This window comes from Barbatula barbatula (assembly GCF_947034865.1).
Source record: "Barbatula barbatula genome assembly, chromosome: 6".
NCBI lineage: Eukaryota > Metazoa > Chordata > Actinopteri > Cypriniformes > Nemacheilidae > Barbatula > Barbatula barbatula.
The window spans coordinates 21,270,530-21,287,886 of NC_136765.1; the positions used below are offsets into that span (position 1 = coordinate 21,270,530).

Sequence of the window (17,357 nt, forward strand, 5' to 3'; positions counted from 1 at the left end):
GCAACAATTTGACACTTCTCTCGACGGCCAGATGGCTAAAATAGCCTCAGAAGAGTTTTTCGTCGCTGTGGCGTATGTTCCTCGCTCCGTGGCCAGCGCGCTAGCCATGACGCTACATCATTTGTGAAAGCGCGTAATCTTTTGGCGGATTAGTATAATAAACATTTGGCAGCTAAACAAATACTCAATCTGTTTTCCCATGTGGATGCTGTTTGAATTGGTGTGCTGAGATTTATGGTTAAGCCTGCCACTGTTTACAAATCTCCTCGCATGTTTTAAATGTGAGCAAAATGAAATTGAAAAGCACCTCAAGAGCATCAGAAGCCTGTACAGTTGCTTTTAAAAATGTGAGTTATATTCTTAGGAGAGAAGTGCCTGAACTTTTCTAAATCATTGCAGAGAAGTAGAAATTAATTTCATTTTCACCACCCTATCTGATGGGTCATTGTGGAGGACGTGGTAGTACATACAGATCATAATTTTCTAGTCAGACATCAGAACTCCAGTACGGGTCATCTCAAGAGCTCAGCACATCAATCAATTCACCATAGCACTCACATCCCGAGAGTAACTCAGCGTTCTTCTCTCTCCAATCATGTCCTAATATTTTCCCCAGCAGGTTAATGCATCTCATCAGAGGACCTTAATGTTCTGTACCAGACTTTAACACTTAGACAGACACACACTTACACACTGGAACGTGTCCTGAAAATGAGTGACCATGAGGGACAACATATTGCGTTTTCAGCCGGTCTGGACAGCAGCACATACAGCACTAAATTAATGTCTAAATGCAGCCGTAATTACTTTGCACTAAAAGCGTTTCATGGATCAGACCCCATCAGGTCCCCCTTAATTTCCTGTATTAGACGCAGTTGTGCATTGGCAACAGATAAATCGGTTCTTTTGCCTGTCAGCGCCTCTACTAAAAACTGTAATCTTTTAGGTTTACCCGATAAAATAACTATATCTGGATGATCTCAGATTGAATGTGTGCCAGAATAGATTAGAAAAAGGGAAGATAGGCTGTTCTGCAATGCCGTTTTTCACCCTTTGGCTCAGGACAGGAGTGCATTAATGAAATAGGTTAGTTTGCAAGTTAAACCCAATGCGACAGGGCCAAAGGCGACCTGGTGACAAACAAAATGAGAGAGGGAGTGTGTCTACAATGAGAGGGAACACTATACCCGGCTCCGAGTATGGAACGGTGCTCTAGACAAACATCAGCGTCTCATAAATCCACAACCCTCTCTAAAGGGAACAGGTTCTGTTGCCTGTTTGAATTTATGATCCAGGCGTGGATATGGGCTTTGGGAAAGTGTGTAAGACATGGAAGATGAACTAGACCTCTTATGGTAGATGCTGGTGTGGCGTGGTGGGTCAAACACCACAGATCCGATCAACCCGCTCTGCTTCCCTGTGAGAAGAGGGGGTAGATGGATGGTTTGAGAGGGGTATTAAAGTGTTTCTTTGTACATGCACAGGGCAGATGTCTGCTTGGTGCATGCTATCACGTGTGTCAAAGTTTGCATGGTAGCATTCATGCAAAGGTCATGTGAGTGGGCTCTAATGGCTGCAATGTCTCTCTCCTTTCCCCCCTCTGTGTCCTTTGCTGCAACACAACCAGAGGCCAACAGCATCCCAGGTGAGTTGATGATATTCTTTACCTTTTTATAATTCTTGCCTTTTGTATATAGTACAATATATGGGTGCCCATATGTACAGTATGTTCTAATAAAGCTTTTCTCGCGCTGTTCCTTTCCGTATAAATCAAAGGTTTCGCACACATGATGATGGCAGATCAAGGTATGCCATGCCCCTTGTGTCACTCTGCTCTTATTGATTATATACCGCATGCCTGAATTAAGGGATGCACCGATACCATTTTTTATAGACCGATATTTTTTTCTGGTACTCGCCTATACCGATGCCTATACCTTTTCACAACAAAGTGAAGCTAATAGAAATAGAATAACTTCATATTTACAATAAACTCAGTTCTGTCAGTAATGTCACATTAGGTAGCGGTCATTGGTATCGGGGCAATTTTACGAGTATTAGTACATGAGCTTAGTATCAGACCCGATACCGATAGGTATCGGTGCATCCCTACCTGAATTTACCGAATTGGTGTGCCGTGAATGAAATAAACTGTAAACTCTACAGCATCTGACATTCTGAACTTTGAATGCATAGATGTGCTTTAACAGCTTCTTTATATTTCCTCATGCTTGCCTTCTGCGGATGCTCATTTCTCTGTCAACTTTCGTCTCTTTCCTAAAGCCAAGGGAAAAGGTACAGAACCTTTTGATTGCTTATTGTGCTGTGTGTTGACATACTTGTTTTTAGCACACTTTTCGACAATAGCTGCTCGCTGTGGGTGCCTGGATCAAGAGTATTAAAAATGAGAGCTAAATGAGGGCGTACACACACAATGGCTATTCTGAATGGTGTCGGCCACCCTGGTGGTCATATACCCAATGGACATTTGTGTCAATTTATAAAAATACCATAATCCCACAGTGCCATTGTGTCCCTTGATAGATTAGCTTAGTGATTAACGCTTTATTTTTCATGTATTTGTTGAAGTTTTGGGTCTTGCATGTGCTGTTTATCGGAGTGTTTTTTGAAGCCTTGCTCTTTGTCGAAATATATCTGTTTTGAGAGAGAAATAAAGTAAAATAGGCCTGATTTATTCCTGGCTTCTGTTGGGATGCATACGTCTGAAAAGTGATGCTACAACTGTGTGTGCAGAATTAACATAATTTAGCATTGAAGTCTGGTTTGTGTTGTTGAAGAAAATCTGCGAATAAGTCAAACCTGTCATGATATCTGACCCTGAGTCATTATTTTGTGATTTACTATTTTCAGCATTAAAATCATCCTACACAATGTAAAGAACATAACCTAAATATCTTAAATATAGTATATATGTATGTATATAGTAATGCCATGTCAGTTATTGAAATCATAGTGAAATTAAGGGTTAATCATTTACTTATAATTAGATTGAGATTTACAAATCAGATTTTCACGACACGGTTGTAGTGGCCAAACAAATTTACAATAAAGATATCTATCCTGGTATTTATCAATATGTTTTTTAAAGCGAAATAAATGATGCTATCAGTCAAATTCATCTTTAATATCGTGCTCTGTCTGTTATTTGGTGAATTAATTACACTTAGAATAGAAGTGCAGGGATGCAGAGCAAGATTGTAATTATTAAGGCAACATTTTAAATGGGTGCTGAATAGTTTTTAATATTACGATATGTGTAGAATTAACAAAATATCGATAATCGTGGATTTTAATATCACAGTTATTGTCAATACTGGTGTGTTGTGACATCCCTAGTACACACTCAGAAATGTCATCCAGGTGATAACACTAAAGGCCTCTTTACACCAAGAATGTTAACTATAACAAAGGACAGTATGTTGTCTTTTTTCTGAGTTTGCGGAACAGTTCTACAAATGAAATGCACAAGACCTTTGAATTCAAATGGAATCTGTTTGTTTGTGAGTGCTTCTGTATAGTTATCATTATAGTTTTGGTGTGGACTCAAATGGATCTCAAATTTTGAAAACATTTTAAACTTTATTTTCACGGTCATTGTCCTTGGTGTTAACATGCCTTAACAGTGTTTGCCTAAAAGAGGCCAATAAAAAGAGACAAGATGCACATACAGTATATTTATTTGTGAAAATATATGCATAGTACAGTATAAATGGTGTGGTTTTGAAATATTCAATATAGCCTGCAAGAATTCTGAATCAGACTGAACTGAATACAGGCATATGTTTCAATTCCTCTAGTCAGCCTGGTTTCTTCCCTCAGCCCATTTTAAGTGCTAAGTCAGAGCCCAGTCAGCAAGAGCCTGGCAGGCCGACAATAAAGTATATCCAGTCAGATGCATTAGCACATATTTGCTTGCGTTGCATCAGAAGCTCTGTCACATTGTAACGCAGTTTCCTCCACCGTCTGTCTCTCTCTCTATCGCCCTGTGTTTAATCCTACTGCAAGACGGGAGGACATTATTACAAATCAGCCTGGCTGTACGCCCAAGTTAAGACGTTAACATTTAGTAGCCTATTTGCATTTCCGCTGTGTGGAACGATACTACGAATGTTTATCTGCTTTTGTTTCTGTCGCCGCATCTCATCCCGACCTGTCATCACTGCACAAGTTTGTACAGCATATAGATCTTGCAATCCTACTCTCTTAAATTCAGTCACATCAAGTAAAACCTCTGTAAGGGTTTAATTGTAGTGCTTTGTAATGTTAGACAGTGATGTGTCCGTGGGACTAAAGACGAAGGATATGAGAGGCAGCAGCTGGTTCGGGTTGCCCAGGGCTCGACGCTGGTATCTACGTGCCTCAGTGCTCTCAGACGCTGTTCCTCCGAGCCCCTCTGAAGTCAATCATATCAGTCAGCACGTCGCTCTTCACAATGGCACAGGCATATGTCAGCTAACAGTGGCAGGTCACAGGACAAAGATGACGATGACAAAAACGGGTCTCCGGGGACTTTCGTTCTTTCCATGGTTACGGTTCAGTCCTCTCTCTTCAGTCTTTCTTTAAACCCAAAAATGATTTTTGATATTTTGAAGAATGATCGGCACCCATTCGCATGCATTAGTTTTGTGTACATGCATACAATAGAAGTTATTGTGTGCCGGAGCCGTTTGGTCGATCAGCTTTCTTCAAAATATCTTCTTTTGTGTTCTGTGGAAGAAAGAAAGTCAGACAGGTTAGAAATGACAAGTGGGTGAGAACATTTGCAGACAGAATTTTCATTCATTGGGTGGACTATCCCTTTAATAGTGTGATGTAACCATTTTTTAATTTACGTTGAAGGAAAAATGTCATGAGACTCAATGGAGTCGAGTCCGTTACCTCAGGTAGTCGTGTTTGTTTTTTATATTTCTTCAGGATTTTGTAGCTCTGTTGGATGAGGATTGGGTTAAGAGCCGAAATTTATGGGTTTGATTCCCACGGAATACACATACAAATGTACTTTCAATGGGAAGTTGCTTTGGATAAAAGCACCTGCCAATGCGTGAATGTAATTATTTCTTAGTACAAACAGAAGCAATGATGAAATCTGAAATGTGTCATTCTTAAAGGGACAGTGTTTCTTACGACTTCTGTGGAACACCAAAGAAGATTTTTGAGTAATGTCTTGGGGGTTTTGTGTCCATACAAAGTAAGTCAATGGGGGCCAAGAAACAAATGCCTAAAGATATCGAAAATTTACCTCTCTTTGCTTTTTCTGAGCCTTTGTAGAGATGTTCGAGGTCCATTTTAATAAAGTTTAATCAAAACAAGACTGCGAATTGTATGCATTAACCAGTGCTGAGACTTTAGTGCATGTGGCACCAGTCCAGACCTCTTGTCCAGAGATTTCCGATGGAATTCAGCAAGTGTGCCGGACTTTGATTGATATTAGTTGGTACAGGAGCCAGTAAATGAGTTGACCTTTCCGGATGGCAAGAGAGGGGCAGAGCTTTGTTACAGGACAGAGGGGAATGGAAACACTGTAGCTCGCGCTGTGCTGATGAACTCACATGCAAGGTAATGAATTGCGGTGCTATTATGCAAATAGTATGCTAATTATCTAATCAGATTTGATTCCATTAAGGATGTACCCAGCTTCCTAACCTTGAGGAGGCACTGATGATCAGAGTCTGATCAGCTCACTCCTTATCCTTCTTTCTTCTCTTTTTTCTTTTTTTTCTTTCTGAAACACAATGGGTTACAAAAAGTGGAGGATTTTATGCAAGCTCTCTTTGTTCCCTTTGCATTTGCATGCTACTTTTATCAATGAACAGAAAGAGAGAGAAAACAGGAAATGACGCAAGATCAATTCGAATTCGCAATTTGTGCCACACAGCTCAACGTTTTAGGAAACATTTGCTATCTGATAGGTCACAGCACTGTGTAAATGTTTTTTATTTAAAATAAAGCGTTGTTTGTTTGTTTCCACTTACTTTCTGTAAGTATAAGAAGCTCATGGGAAGTCTGGGATTAGGGTTTCTCAGAGTGGGTCGTTTTCATAGAACAGATTTAGAACAGTGTTACCACACATCTGAAAGCAGGTCTCCCTGACAGTGAGGCGTGACACATGGCGCGTGTAACAGGCAGATAATGAAATCTTTATCACATGTTTGGGAAGCCTGTAATTCCATTTGCTCAACTAATCCCTCCGCTATTCATTTACTTAACAAACCTGCCTAACCAGAATTCTGTTGATCCACGATTTAAACTAATTTAATGTAACACAACTTTTGAAGACAACATAAAATTAAAATACACAGTTACATATTTAGTAAAGATAATTTGTTATTCATACAAAGACGCCAGAATATTCCATAACATTCCAAACGTTCTTTCCTCTCCAGAACGCAATTATTATTTTTATTATTATCTGATTAAAAATCACAGCCCACTACTCAAATACAATTCTGATGGTTTCAATTAGAGACAAGTATAACTATAACTTCCCATTGAATATTGTGTTTTATTCTGAAATGCAACATTAAAAAACATATTGAATGATATGTAGTGTTGCTTTAAGCAAGTAAAAAAGATTTACTAAAATTGTCCAGTCATGATACTCCATATTGTTGTTTCATAGTTTCCATTTTCCCCCCAAATGTCATACATTGAAGACTACTCAGACCCCATCAGTGCAGGAAGAGCTCTTAGAAAAGCCTGATTGAAACACCTTGCATGCTGTGTACTGATCAGAGAGCTTCGACCTCTCTTGTGTAATCAGGAGCAGCCACACAGGGCGTCCAACAGAATGGCCTCATCACCTCCCCCATGTGATCTCCCCCCTCTCCACACACTGTAACCGAGACAACAGAACCCCTCCTCACGGCCCTCTATTCCCAACTCCCAGAGGCCCTTTGAGCATAACACTGAAAAGAACATCAATCACAACCCATACACACACACAAACAAACATGCGGCCTTACTCCCCCCTTCCACTCATCAGAATGCAGTTATGCCCATAATTGCCTCCAATTTTTCTGAGTCACACCTGACACATTAAGCTACTGTACACAACGATTTTCCTTCTGGTCCCCAGAGGAAACAAGTGCCATTTGATTATGGCTGAATGTGATTATTGTCCTCTCCTCCAACTGGCTTGTGGCGGTCTTTTGTCCCTGACAAAACAAGAGAACGGGGCGATCACTTTGATTCTGACGGACCGGCCCGGATGCTGCCGTGTGAACAAAAAGATGTTAATTATCCGTTGGAATAGGCAATCGTGACAGAAATGAGCAGCGAGGAAGAAATCAGATACACAGAAATGTATGGGTAAAAAACATTTCTTTTTCATATGAAATGTGTTTCAGCACACGGCGTTTGTTGTTAGCTCTTTACTTAAAAATAAATAGGGAGAGGGGAAAAATTTGTTAATCGGGAATGGGAAAACCATGGTTGGGTGAATTGTTTTTTAAATGAACTAATAAAATGTCTATATTTGACCCATTTTCCATATTTATCCATTGATAGGTTGAAACAACCAAGAGTGCAGAAATGAATGGAAAAATAAAACACAATTCTAACTCTGGATCTGATTGAATGTGTCCTTATGTCAAATTTATATAATTTTAGAATGCAATTTGTGCACATGAACCCCCCTGACCCATGGTCAAATATCTGTAACAAATGTCCTCGAGTGGTTAATTGCTTTAATTCATTTGCCTGTCTGTATGTTTTCAGAGCTATACGGAGGATATTTTTGGCCGTCTCATTAGACATGCTCAAGTAGGAGGTGCATTTTCGAAAAGGACTGCTTATTTTAAACCACTTCAATTAGCAAGCTTTAACTCTACTGCATTCTGCTGAGAGAGATGTGTACGGATCAACTGTTTTAATTTATTTTGACAAATGACCTCGAATAGTTGCCATCTCCTTTCCTTTTTCTGCTTTTTCTTTCTCTTTTTTTAAAAGTAAACCATGCACTTGGTTCTGTCTCAGTGTTGTTTGAAACATCTCAATCAGTTACATCTTTCTGAAAATGTTTTACTTCAAACAATAATAGAAATATTTTCTTCATATGATGAATGGTATCGCTCTTATATTTGTCGTTCCGAAATGTCATGTTTCAGTAATGGAAATTGATTCAGAAATGACACAGCCTGTCTCGGTGACATTTGAAAAAAATAAGACCGCGGCAGTGGAACTCCCGGCTGTTTATACAACACTTTGAATATGTAAAAATAATCGTATTTTACTTCGCCTCTGTCCAACCTCTATAATGATCCATTTTAATTGCATTTAAATTATTTAATTTCACTTAAATATGTTTCCAGAAATTTTCCAAATATTATGTTTGTTGGCAGTTTTATGTCTGAGCAGAGTATTGTGTATGTCTGTGTCCGTCTGGTTCTGAGGTCACACAGCACTTGTGGCCGAGCTGTAATTGGGTTGCTAAACGTGGGCAGAGTTGAGCATCTGGTGTCCAGAGACACACCTATTGATCCTCATTACTCTGCGTACCTGGAGACAACAGAGGACTTTATTTCCCACAACCGCTCTTTCAGTGTGCCATGTAAAATTGAACATATTTAGGCACTGTTAACGGTTGTTGAATCAGACTTGTTTGCATATTGAGCCTTGTGTACATACAGGGCATCTTTATGTACTGTTCATTTAAATGATCTAAATCATTATAGGATATATTATTAAATATTTATATATTGCCACTAATGTAGTAATTTGGTTTTCAGCTTAATTCAGGGATGCCCGGTTCAGGTAAAACCGACAAAAGGCATGACAGAAAACGTTACAAATTGAGAGCCCCCAATGTATTTCTCCATTATTTTATATATATGCTATGCCAATAGTGATACATTTTTTTACGTTTTCTTTAAAGATTTTGTTCTTATGATTCTTATTGTCACTTTAAGGTTGAAATAACCTGAACAGGACAACCTCTGACGTTGGAAACATTATGGGACATCTACAAAAACAGATAATTAAAAGAGAAGGTTTTCTTTAAGGATTTGGGTATGGTTTATGGTTATTTATAGGATAATGATGCAAGTCTGTGGAAAGTCTTTATTTGGATGTACTGTACTGTAATATGAGAGACAAACAATACACCTGCCAGTAATTGACACCTAAGCGGAACATGGCTGCCATGGTCACCTTTACCAAACGGTTTGAGGCGATGTGATGTGTAAGCATATTGTTTGGCCTGGTTTGCTTTGCTTTTGGAAAGATCATCGTATCTAAGTGGACGATTGTGTGCATCAATAAAATGTGCTTTGAATTAGTCATGAAACAATGGACCAGCTCATGCAGCTCCATTTTTCAATCTGATCCAAATGTAAGATAAAAGTGTGACAGATTTCTGACTCAAACTTTCATAAATATCATAAAGACTTTAGCATTTGTCATGTGGGCATCTCCCACTGCGTGGATGCATTTACAGAATACAAATAGCTACTTTGTACTGAATGAGCAATGTAAGCCAATCAGATCAGCATGAACAATTCTATACAAGTATATGTATGACACAAATACAAACAATCCAGATAGAGAGACGTACTGATGCTTGAGTCATAAGCTTTTTGGTTGAATACTTACACCTGTCAAAAACTGGAAAAATTATGTGATATTTTTTTTTTAAATGTTACACGCAATGGCTACAAAATATACAGATGTATATTTTTCACTTTCAAAATACAGACCAGAAAATAAAATGACTCATATTTTACACAACGCTTGATTCTGATGACTAATGTAGTAATCTTTGGGTGGATGGTAGATTCTGACCCACATTTTCCTATTGTCTGGCTAACCAGCCGTGTTTGTGTGTGTGCTCTGTGCGGCGTTTCAATTGTGTGCCTTGTGAAAAATGCATGAGTCTTGCCTGGGCAAATAGCCATGTGGAAGCAGGTCAGTCCTGGCCTGGACTTGAGAACCTGTTAGGTTTACACACATACACACACAAACATACACCCTGGATTTCACCTAGCACATGTTGAGCAGCAGGCATTTTTAGTACTCACAGTAACAGATACAGCTTATGTCAGGCCTGAATAGAAAAGAGGTGATTTTTTTCATGTTCTCTTAGTTTTCCTTATATGGTTCAGGTACTCTATCGCAGTGCATCACTTATATTTGTCAAATTATTACTAATGACTTATCCATGTTCCACCTCATGCTTTCATAAAACATGTATGCATGCAAGAGTCACCATTCCATACATTTTGTAACATTTTATCTGGCATATCCTTTGGCTTGGCAACCACCTGTAAATGTTCCCTTTCTAATTTTAATGGATAACACTTTAATTGTACTCTTGTGAGACAGGATCCCCGGGACATTGTGCACACTCTGACCTGTGCTTTTGGTTAAATGCTACACATCTTCTCTTACCTGAAACACACACACACACACACACACTGAAAGTAACTGGTATAAGTGTTGTGCTACTTTAAGGTTTCAGTAACACACCCTCAGTGTTTTTGGAAGCCTGATATAGTCACCTGATCTGGACTCACTGTGAGAGCATCTCAAGTCAGGTGACGTGCCTTTCCAACAAGAGCCAGGCAAAACAACAATAATGATGGATGATGGACTCAGTTCTTAAAGGCAAACAGTATGTCACTAGAGGGCTGTGTTACTAAGTGCAAAGATATGTTTTAACTCACTTTTAAATTGGGCCCTAGGATGATTTTTTGCGAGACATTGTGTGTTTACTTATTTCTGCAGGATGGTTATTTTTTCTATTTTTTAGGTAGTGTAGGTTGAAAAAAACATATGCGCTATGGTCAAAAATTTAGGATCAATGACTCCTTATTTATTTATATTTTTTCCACATTTTAGAATAATAAAAAGTCCATTATACCCAATTATACCCCATTATAACTACATTAATTATATACTGTGATAAAAGTATACGGAATAAGTCCAGCTTCTTAAGGTCTAAACCTACAAAGCTTTTTAACAGTATTGAAGGATTTTCCATCAATAATGGACTCCTATTGGCTGCTTTTTATTCATTACTTGGTCCAAGTCAACCATTTAAAAAAATATGTTTTTAAATAATTTTGTTTTCTAATGAAAGAAATGAATAGGTTTGCGGAATTATATTTTCATCTACAAAAGTAATTTCAAACATTGAAACATACACCTTTAGGTTCAAAGATTTTGAAGATCATGAGACATTTTTTCCCAAGTAATCCTAAACTTTTGACCTGTAGTGTTTTCATTTAACATGTCATCTGTCCTCTGTATTCTTTACCGTGTCTAACGCTAATTTAAATTGGAAAACACATTTTCAACACTATGTCGGTGTTAGTTTCATATTTATCACAGATTTTACCCAACTATTCTAGTTGCCTGAAGTATGTCAGCAGATGCGTATGCCAACAGAAATCAGGTTCTGTTCTTTTAATAGTGTTGTGATATTATCAGTAGTTTCCGTAAATCAGTTGAGAAATCCCGTTGGCCCAAAGGACAGTTTTACCTCAGGCAAAGTCAGCAGAGGCCAGACAATAATTTATCTGGTGCACACATCTGTTGTGTTTAGAAAACATACTGTGAAAGCAGACACCACGAGATCCACTTACAATTCTTAATTGTCTGTATAAGCATTCACTATTAATACACATTTTAGTTTGTGATTATAAAAAATATGGTAATAATTTTCAATGCTAATGTGAAATAAGTCGATCAAATAAGTGTCTGTATCAATGCAGAATCGGACAAATACAGCGTTACTTTCTCTAGTAGAGCTGAGAAAATATAAAAATGATTTAATAAATATTCAACTCAAAGAGTTTGAAGGCGAATATTGTTGCTTCCTTCTTGAGTAAGTAAATGGGATTTCCTTCCTGTTGAGAAACACTTACAGATACAAAAACAATCATTGAATGTTTTACTCTAATCGGAAATGTAAGGCCACTCTTTGCAGTGTTTAACAGGAATCCAAAGGACCGCCATTCCTTTGAGGGAGCGGTTATGTTTTAAGGTCTTCAGATCCACAGGTTTAAAAGCATAGCGAGAACCTATTCCTTTTTAATAAACATTGTGAGTGCTCGTCTCTTCCGGAAAGCTCGATTAATGAAATGAAAGACTTCAAAGGCAGCATTTTACCCTTTCATGTCGCCCAGTTAAACATGCAATGACTGCAGGAGTGGGTTTACTACAGACGGGGATATCCATGATGATGTGCAGGGCCATATTGGGGTGTGTGAGGTCTTGACACAGCTGGGTATACCCAGCTACATGAATTCAAATTACACAGCCTACTGTGGCCTAAATGTAGGGATGCACCGGTACCAATACCAGTATCGGCCCTGTACCAAGCTCATGTACTCGTACTCCTACTGACACGCCGATACGAAAGACAGATACCTCACGTGACATACATAGAGGCCTATGATTTCAGCATTGCGGAAAACACGGACGGAATCGAGGAATCCAACATAAAGAAGAATTAAAGCTGCAAGCAGCATTTAGCGGGTTTCGAGGTTTAAGGCAGTCAAAAGCAGTCGTGCATTCATGAACAGGTTAGGGGGTCACACCTCAACACACGCGTGAAGGATCAAAGTCCAACACACACACACACACACAGAAAAATGACAGGTATGAACTCATAGAAACTATGCATTCTTACAGAAACATGCACGTATACTACAAGAATGTTATTTTCTGACTGTCAAATCATTTGGACAATTCGTTAATGAGTATCCGATTTTCATTGTTGTTGGCTTTTAAATTGAAGAGAAGGTGCTTTCAAACTCAAGAAGTCTGAAGTTCCTGGGCCGAGACGATAACCGTTGCATATTTACAGTATTTAGTGCCATTGTTCATGTTATAGCGCCACCTAGTGTCCAATCACCGTGTTATTTTTACAGTGAGCTCAGAGCGATGGTCTACACATATGTGTAAAGCCCCGTGAAGCTATCTCAAACCCTTCTCTAACAACGTCCGTTTAAGTGTCATAGGCTCCGCTTAGTTCCGTTTTTGCCCCCCCTACCGTGTATGAATATAAATTTCAACTTTTTTCAATGATTATTTACATTCACACTCCAGAGAAGTCATCTGCATTGGTTTAGTTCCGATCGGTTGAAAAAGCAAGTACTAGTTCGCGAAAGTAGGTTTTTGACATCATCAGCGATAACTCACGAACCGCTCGATCGACAGAAGCGTGTCCAGAGGCAAAGTTGTTCAGAATGAGAAGAGATATCATATGATGTAAATAGTTTGTGTGTTTGTCAAATGTCACGTGACACACAATTGTTTAAGTATTGAAATACGCGTCAATTTTGCCATTTCTACTCGTCTAGCGCCACCTAGTGTCCAAACGCCACCTTCTTTTGTAGGTGACCTCGGAGTGATGGTCTACACATATGTTCCAAGCCCCATGATGTTGTGTTAATCCGTTCTGGATTTATGGCCATTTTAATGTGATAGGCTCCGCCCAGTTCAGTTTTTGGCCCCCCCCTACCGTGTATGAATACAAATTTCAACTTTTTTTCAATGATTATTTACATTCACACTCCACAAAAGTCATCTGCATTGGTTTGGTTCCGATCGGTCGAAAAACCAGGGACTAGTTCGCAAAAGTAGGTTTTTGACATCATCAGCGATAACTCACGAACCGTCGATCGACAGAAGCGTGTCCAGAGGCAAAGTTGTTCAGAATGAGAAGAGCTATCATATGATGTAAATAGTTTGAGTATGTGTCAAATGTCACGTCATACACAATTGTTTAAGCACTGCAAAAACGTTTTTTCGCCCCCAGTGGCCGAATAAGTTCATATTTCTTACAGACCTTCAGGACCACGAGTCGAACAAGCTCAGCGAGTGTCGATTCGATCGGCTCCCGTTAACCCTGTCTAATGAGTGCTCAAAATTCATTGGCCGATGGCGGCCATGTTTTTTGAGAAACACCAAAGTCCTTTTATACAGTCACGGTGCATGACACAAAGACACACCATACTAAATAATAAGTCGATCGGGCAAACGGTTGCGTAGTTATAGCCCTTTTCGAGTTCTTTGCTATTATAGCGCCTCCTAGTGGCCAAACACCGAGTATTTTTTATTGTGACCCTGGACTGAGGGTCTACATGTACGGTCTAAGCCCCGTGAAGATAGCTCAAACGGTTCACGAGTTATGGTCATTTTAGTGAAATAGGCTACTTCCGGTTCAGACGTTTTGGCGCCCCCTAGCAACGGTGAATCGAAATTTCAACTTTTTTTCAATGAATATTTACATTCACACTCCACAGAATTCATCAGCGTTGGTTTGGTTCCGATCGGGCAAAAATCCAGGGACTAGTTCATTTTTTTTTTTTTTCATAAAATGCAAATTAGCGGAGAAATTTGCATACCGGAAATGAAATCGGAGATAGCCATTTTTTAAGTTTGGAGCCAAGGATTCCAATGACACCAATCACTTTGTTGTGCGACATCCGGTTTACGAGCATTGAGCCCAAACGCATTGGCCATCGCTATAGCGCCACCTATGGACCGACATGGCTGGCTCCAAGTATCTGAGTAGCGAGCAAGACTACTACCATCCGACAAAGTCTCGAGTTTCTACGACTTACGGTTTGGGCTGGGCGACGCGTTTTATGGCGGAAGAATAATAATAAGAAGAAGAAGAATAAATATAGCTGCAAGCAGCAATTATCGGGTTTCGAGAAGTTTAGGTAAGTAAACGTCGACCAGTCTCAGGGATGGCAAACTAACATGTCCACAATCGACAATACAATCCCACACCCAGAAAAATGAGTCAAAGGGTCAGCATTAGCTCATACAGACCCAGGCATGCTCACACACACATGCACATATAGGACATAGATTACATTTTCTCATATCAAGTCATTCGGACAATTCAGTAGCGAGACTCACGTTATCAGGATAAATTAGTCAAATCCATTTCAGAAATTGCCCTAACACACATCCTCAATGAATGATAGGCCTTTAGACCCAGAATTTTGACTTAGGTGATCAGTAACGGTCTATGCAGACTACACATGCTTACAAAGACATGTATGAAAAGCCCATTTGAATGAATATTTCACCTTTTGGACTTTTATGAAGGCTTGCCTCTTCTGATGAGCATGCTTGTTTTGAGTCATAATATGTATAATACTACTTAATTGCAAGTCAGTTGTATTATTTATTAAGGAGTAGCAACCTTTAACGTACATTTTTCACGTTAATATAATAAAGGACCCTGTAATGGTCACACAACAAAAAAAATCAACATGTTTTTGATCATTATTGACCTAGAGAGTCCAGAGAATTGTACTATGGTGGAAATTTTGAAATTGCTTGTAAAATCAAAGAACTAGTTTGCAAAAGTAAGTTTTTAACATCATCAGCAATAACTCCTGAACCGTTTGATTGACATCAATGGATCAAGAGGCAAATTTGTTCAGAATGAGAAGAGCTATCATATGATATCAATAGTTTGTGTGTTTGTCAAATGTCACATGATACACAATTGTTTAAGTAATGAAATACGCGTCAATTTAGCCATTTCTACTGGTCTAGCGCCACCTAGTGTCCAAACGCCACCTTCTTTTGTAGGTGACCTCGGAGTGATGGTCTACACATATGTTCCAAGCCCCATGATGATGTGTTAATCCGTTCTGAATTTATGGCCATTTTAATGTGATAGGCTCCGCCCAGTTCAGTTTTTGGCCCCCCCTACCGTGTATGAATACAAATTTCAACTTTTTTTCAATGATTATTTACATTCACACTCCACAGAAGTCATCTGCATTGGTTTGGTTCCGATCGGTTGAAAAACCAAGGACTAGTTCGCGAAAGTAGGTTTGTGACATTATCAGCGATTACTCACGATCCGTTTGATCGACAGAAGCGTGTCCAGAGGCAAAGTTGTTCAGAATGAGAAGAGCTATCATATGATGTAAATAGTTTGAGTATGTGTCAAATGTCACGTGATACACAATTGTTTATGCACTCTTAAACTGTTACTTCGCCCCCCGGTGGCCGAATGAGTTCATATTTCTTACAGACCTTCAGGACCACGAGTCGAACAAGCCCAGCGAGTGTCGTTTCGATCGGCCCCTGTTAACCATGTTTAATGAGTGCTCAAAATTCATTGGCCGATAGCGGCCATGTTTTTTGAGAAACGCAAAAGTCCTTTTATACAGTCACGGAGCATGACACAAAGACACACCATACCAAATAATCAGTCAATCGGGCAAACGGTTGGGTAGTTATAGCCCTTTTCGAGTTCTTTGCTATTATAGCGCCACCAAGTGGCCAAACACCGAGTCTTTTTTACTGTGACCCCGGACTGAGGGTCTACACATACGGTCTAAGCCCCGTGAAGATTGCTCAAACGGTTCATAAGTTATGGTCATTTTAGTGAAACAGGCTACTTCCGGTTCATACGTTTTGATGCCCCCTAGCGACCCTGAATCGAAATTTCAACTTCTTTTTATGATTATTCATATTCACACTCCACAGAATTCATCCGCGTTGGTTTGGTTCCGATCGGGCAAAAATCCAGGGACTAGTTCATTTTTTTTTTTTTTTATAAAATGCTAATTAGCGGAAAAATTTGCATACCGGAAATGAAATCGGAGATAGCCATTTTTTAAGTTTGGAGCCAAGGATTCCAATGACACCAAACATTTTGTTGTGCGACATCCGGCTTACGAGCATTGAGCTCAAACGCATTGGCTATCGCTATAGCGCCACCTATGGGCCGACATGGCTGGCTCCGAGTATCCGAGTAGCGTGCAAGACTACTACCATCTGACCAAGTGTCGAGTTTCTACGACTTACGGTTTGGGCTGGGCGATGCGTTTTATGGCGGAATAATAATAATAAGAAGAAGAAGAAGAAGAAGAATAAAAATCCTTACAAAAACAATAGGTTTTCAGCCCTTCGGGCTCGAAACCCTAAAAATCCTTACAAATACAATAGGTTTTCAGCCCTTCGGGCTCGAAACCCTAATTAGCTGTACAACACGGAATGGCACGGAATCTTGCAAATGTAGTATTTCCTAACAAATTCCTAACGCTCTTTGCGGCATCCCGTCAAAATAAAAGTCCGGGGATTACTTGAACAAGTTATAATACACCACACCGCCCCCCTTGAAGTTTTTTATAATTCGACCACAGAGTATATTGTTTACTGTAGTAAACAGAAGTAAATGTGTAAAAAAATAGTACTTAAATTTAAGTAAATGAGAAAATGTACCAGTCAGATACTGGTTTATTAACATAATTGTACATTATTCAGGCATCGGTTATAGTTATCGGCAAGGACCAGAAAAACAATATCGGTACTCTTACTCTGTCTTTAAAAAATGGTATCGGTGCATCCCTACTAAT

General features: G+C 39.3%; 1 protein-coding gene across 1 annotated transcript in view; it reads left to right on the forward strand.

Annotated features, from left to right (window-relative positions):
- LOC306895824 (neurexin-3a-like) overlaps nucleotides 1–17,357 on the forward strand; it is a gene marked incomplete at its 3' end in the record, with an annotated part of 53,306 nt that overhangs the window by 9,246 nt on the left and 26,703 nt on the right. The window contains exons 3-5 of the mRNA XM_079459364.1: nucleotides 1,628–1,645; nucleotides 1,777–1,806; nucleotides 2,284–2,295. Coding sequence (XP_079315490.1) covers nucleotides 1,628–1,645; nucleotides 1,777–1,806; nucleotides 2,284–2,295 — 60 coding nt within the window. The remainder of the gene's footprint in view (nucleotides 1–1,627; nucleotides 1,646–1,776; nucleotides 1,807–2,283; nucleotides 2,296–17,357) is intronic.